This window comes from Halyomorpha halys, unplaced genomic scaffold, assembly GCF_000696795.3.
Source record: "Halyomorpha halys isolate HHAL.00 unplaced genomic scaffold, Hhal_1.1 Scaffold290.1, whole genome shotgun sequence".
NCBI classification, from domain to species: Eukaryota; Metazoa; Arthropoda; class Insecta; order Hemiptera; family Pentatomidae; genus Halyomorpha; species Halyomorpha halys.
In genome coordinates, this window is record NW_027114857.1 from 41,390 (window position 1) to 46,883 (window position 5,494).

A 5,494-nucleotide genomic window follows, 5' to 3' on the forward strand; every position below is an offset into this window, starting at 1 on the left:
TGAGTAGTAAATGCAGTACTAAGATAGGTTTGGTGATAGAGCACTGCATAGAGAGTTAAAAATTTTTGTTTATTATTGTGGTCTAGGTAGCGATCGAATGCCCTCAGCATAGTTCAGGTCAAATCATGAACATGTGATGATTGTTTGGAGTAAGCTTTTCCAGTGTTTTTTACTTCTCATACCTGTCTGTTCTTGTTGTTAATCTTTTAAATTTGAACATATACAATGGCTTATTGTATATTTCCTCATATTTTACTAAAGTTTTGGTAAAATGATTTTTCTCTCCCAATGGAAATAGAAGGTAAATAAACAAATTATTTTCTGATATTGGTTCAATACAGTGTAGTATTTATTATCATTATTATTGAATATATCAATTATAAAATGGATAAACACAATCTACAATGAATAAAAATAATCTATTGTATCCATATGAATGGCAATAAAACTTGATGAAGTTTTTTATAGATGTGATCATAGCCACCCTGAATGAGGAAAAATGAATTTCTGTTGCATATATTTAATAGTATTATAATTCTGAGTTTTAAAGTAAATTTTCAAAGGCATGAAGAAAGTTTAAATCAGTCCCTGATGGATCTTATAATCTTCATTTATTAAGTCTTGTAATTATGTTACTTTCACTTATTTACAAATAGTTTTACTATTTATATTTTTCTGAATTTAAAGGTTTTATAAAGAGGGAATCAAAAGCTTGTTGAAAGTTGATTGATAGATGTGAAATAGCACCAAGTTTTTTTTTTTTACCCAAAAGCTGATACATTTTATATGTTAACTATCAGGTATATAAGTTCATATGACTAGCTATTGAAATGAATATACTAGCAATACCTGTTAGCTGCTTAGTGTCAATCAGGTATTTCATGCAAGGTACTGTGTTATTATGTATTTTTCATTTCAGGAGTTACTACATTCAGTTGAGGCAGAAAAGAAGTTTACAGCCCTTTCACGCCCAGAAAAATCAAATAATAGAAAACCTAGGAGGAAACAGATGAATAAAAAAGACATAGATAAAACTACTCATGAAGGACCATTTCAAGATCTGATTGTTCATGTTAGCAGTGACTCTGATGGACCTCCAAAACGACCAGTCAAGTATTCTTTAAAATGTCCTTCAAGTTTACCTCAAGTTGTTCCTGTTAGTGCTGTAACAGTTTGTGATGAGGTATATTTTAAAATTATTATCATCTTGAAATATCTCATATTTAATATATCTATTTTTGGTATATAACCTACAACTATATTTCATAAAATAAAATTGAAAATCTATTTTTATAGTGATAGTTTGACTTAAGAAGTCAATACTTCCCATGTACATCTAGAAAACTTAAGTTAGAATTCAGTCTGTGTTAAAAGCGTATATAAGAACTCTCATCAGGCTCTAAAACCTCAAATCCTGCTACTGAATGATAAAACATTTGTGATGGTCTAAATGGGTTTGTCGAGGTGGCTTATTCTCTTGACTATTCTGCTTGTCCAGAAGGCCTCGACAATGCGTGTTCAGTTATACAAGGTAAGGTAGTTGACAAGGAAGATGACTAGATAGAATGAGACTAACGGGTGATACCCATTATATCTCGGAGGATGGTAACCTCATCTTACCGGGTACTATTTCGACAAACACGTGGGAGAAATGCAGACCTGGAGGGTAGCTAGCTACCAGAGTCATGTAGGAAGGTGCTTTCATCCTGCCAGGTACACTATTCTGACAGAGGAGGTATGTAAGCTTGTAGGGTAGCTAGCCGCCGGAGCTTACGAAGGGATAACAGGTAGAGGAGAGAGAGATCATGTCAAGAGTGGACAAAAAATAACAACTATTTAGAAATCAAAATTGGCTATAAACCGAAACTATCTCAAGTAGAGGTTTTGGATCTGTGTTCTTCTGTGATCTGTTAGGGATTTTTTTTTTTTTTTTTTTCGTACCCTCCTAAAATTTAAATTAGTTTCTTATGTGTACATATGGTGAGGTGTGCCATATGTACAGCTGGCTTTTTTTGATACCTTTGATTACCTTTAGGTATTATAAGGTAGGAGAAAGTCTTAATTAATGATGTAGGCTTGATTGGCTTACACCAGTAGATTATTGGAGCGGGGAGGGGCCGTTCCGCTGGAATCTGTTAGGGGTTCTTTAAGACCCTTATTTATAGGCCTAGTGCATACGGCTGTGACCGAGAAGCGGTCTTATCATATTGGCTTGAGGTAGTTTTGTGCTTTGTTTTGGCATCATTTATTTATTATTTTATCGACATTGCTAAGTAATATGTATAAAAATTAATAATATGATTTTATAAAATACAATTATATATAAATATGAGAGCTTCAGTGAGGCTCCAGGTACTGCGCTCTGGTGGATTGTAGTCGAACTTTTTGCTCCCCTCGCTACAGGTTAATCAGTGATATTTCTTTCCATTAGACTCTAATAATGAATACTTTTCTAGGCATGGATTGAACAGGTATTCCCATTATTTTATCTTGGTGGACCTCATTATGTGTCAACATCTTTAATTCAGCTGCAGTAAATTTTTTAAGTTGACTATATGTTTTTGTGAAAAATAACTAGTAATCCTATAACTTTTATGTTTTTACTATAATGAGGTTAATGGCTGAAAAATATTTTCTCATATTGTAGTAACAAATTTTACCTATGTAATAAGTTGCCAGATATTTGTGGCTTTGAACATATGGCTATTGTGAGAAATAACCTATATAATAAAATGTCCTTAACATAATTATTTGTTAGTTAGTCATTATTTTTTCCTAAAAAATTATTTTATTTTATTTTAATATGGGATGAATATTATTACTATCAATTAATACAATGTATTCCATTATGTAATGTTTCAGTTATTACGTTTTTTTTCAGCAAGGGGTTTATTAACTTTTATCTTACCTCTATTCATGTTTACTAGTGGAAGGTTTTTTTTCTTAATATATCAGTTATTGTGAAACTACTTCTTTCTTATAAATTATTTATTCTATTATCATATTAACTCAACGTTTCAGGGTATTTAACTTAGATATTCCCCGGAGTAAAAGTTGGGAGATATTTCCCAAATTAATTATTATGCTGGTAAGCTGGTTTAAATAAAGAATTACTTGTGATTTGCTGGTAATGATGGAGTGGACTGTATTTATAATAAATTGATATCATGCTTTTCAAATGAAATAACCTCTATTCTCTTTTAAGCTTTCTGAAACAATTTGTTATATGATTTGAACAAAAGTGGTTACAATATATGTTAGTTTGTTAGTTATAAATTTGATTTCATTACATTGATTGATAAAAGTATGACACTTTACTTGGTTGAGATATTCTTGGAGCTTGAAGGTTGGTTCTGGTGTGAATGTTAAGATGGAAGAAGGGTTCTTTCTTGTTTCTTTCTCCCCATCCCTCTGCTGCCGTCGCCTCTCTCGCCTGGGTGTGCATTTTTACTCCCTCATGACCCTTATCAGAAGAGACCTTGAAATGTTCTATCTCTTTCTTCCCCTGCACAGGTCAAAATGGCTACTCTATTGGTTCTGACCCCTTTGTTTTGGGGACCTAGATGGCTCCAGGCCTTATACCGCTTATCTTTGCCACTTGATGGCATCATGAATTTCTGTTCAGAAGTGAGGGGGCGCCTTGCTTAAACAAACCGCCCGTCTAAATTAAGCTAGGCTAATTTATAATAAACAAAATGTGGAGTACATGTAAACAGGACTCGATTTTACAGGTTTAAAGATTAGAGGTTTTTCAAAATGAAAGTAATCTGACCAGCATAGAAAAAAAAAAAGTTTGGAATGTATTGCTGGAGCATAAGCTATAGGAAACAAACTTTAATTATTAATGATCAAACATAATAATTAAGTTTATGTATAGAAATAAATTCTATAACCCATACATAAAAAAAAAATACGAAATAGTAAACGTTGCTACGTAAATTAAGAAAGTAAATGCACACCCTAAGGGCATGTAACAAAGCAAATTCAATGTAAATAACTAACTGAATAAAACTACAAAATAAAGTTTCACCTCTTAGAAACCTGTGGTGAAAAGAGCTGTTTACAACCTATATAGTAACAGTAATAATGTTTATGATTAATTCTTATATTAACAACAGAAAATTACAAGAAAAATACCCAGACAACTGCATATATCTACCAAAGTTTTAGTCCATTGAAAATCTATAGTCATCTGTCAGCAGGTTTTCTAAGTTTTGATATCACGTGCAATGATGTTATAGCTAAACGTTCTTCTAACTGCTCCAAGTCTACCTGAAGCTGGATCTGCTCTGCATGGCATGGTTGAGTACCTAAAACTTCGGCTGATGATTTTGTGCCACCCACCAAGATAATTCCAACCTCGTCCAGCAATAGAAGCAGTGGTGTAAGTTCCTTGGTCAAAATCGTTTTCATACAAAAGGAGATGAAGCTCAGGTTCACACTGTAACAAAACATGTTGCCTGGATTTTGGTCATTAGAAGGTTATTGTAAAAACATACTATTAAGGGGTGGTCCCGATATAATATAGCAGTTAAGACTTGCAGATAGCGGTGCTTTATCTTCTGAATTGGGGAAAGCAGTTATACATTGTTATTGAAGTTTTGAAGAGTTCATTTGAGTTGCTGAATGAGTCCTTTGGTGGACTGAATATCTGAATAAATAACCAGAGGTGGGGTAACAGCAGATGTTATTGCTACTGAAACAGTCTGTTGAGACTGTCTGGCTAGTGAAAATGAACTTAGTTGAGGATATGGATAAGGAACTGGAGAGTCCTTTTGTGTTTGAATACTTCCATGTTCATGGCTGATGGAAATAGTGTTGCGATGGATGATATCAATTTTGGTTCCATTCTGAACATTTTCCATGTTGGTTTGCCCACTGGTTTGATCAGGAGTGATTTTAAGGATCTGAGGTGGTGTTATTAGAATTTCTTAATTACAGTGGGCAGAGTAAAATTATCCAAATTGTCTATGCTAAGTTGAGCTTCAAACTCACTTCTTCCATTGGCATTAGGTATTCTATTTTTGGATGCTAACATATTATCTGACTACTTTGTTCTTGGAGCTGATAGGTTTTACTTTTGTTTGTTTATCCTCTGAAGTACACAGCATATTTGAAAATGAAGTCACTTGATCTCCAATCCCAATTTTTCTATTCTTTTATTTTATTTTTATTCCAGATCGGCCTGGTGGGGCTTACATGGTTGATATAACTTATATTATATATATTTTTTAACAGTTGATTATGAGGGGGTATAGTCATACAAATGACACTCTTAACTATATAATGTTGAAAAGAAAAAAAAATAATAATAATAATAATTAAATAGAGGTAGTGTGACTATGAATTAATTTTATATTTATTAAAAATTTATAGAAGAATGTTCTGCACCAGTCAGGGCTTCAGTCTTCGGGTTGAGGTGGGTTTTTCAGGTTGTAGGTCACTGCTCCTTTAACTGTCGGCAACTGGGAGTGGAACTTCATGAACCGTTTTT

General features: G+C 33.1%; 1 protein-coding gene across 1 annotated transcript in view; it reads left to right on the plus strand.

Moving 5' to 3' along the window:
* Positions 1-919: 919 nt before the first annotated feature.
* The window catches only part of LOC106680809 (uncharacterized), a gene marked incomplete at both ends in the record, with an annotated part of 87,865 nt that continues 83,290 nt past the window's right edge, over positions 920-5,494 (plus strand). Inside the window, 1 exon segment of the mRNA XM_067051954.1 lies at positions 920-1,183. Coding sequence (XP_066908055.1) covers positions 920-1,183 — 264 coding nt within the window.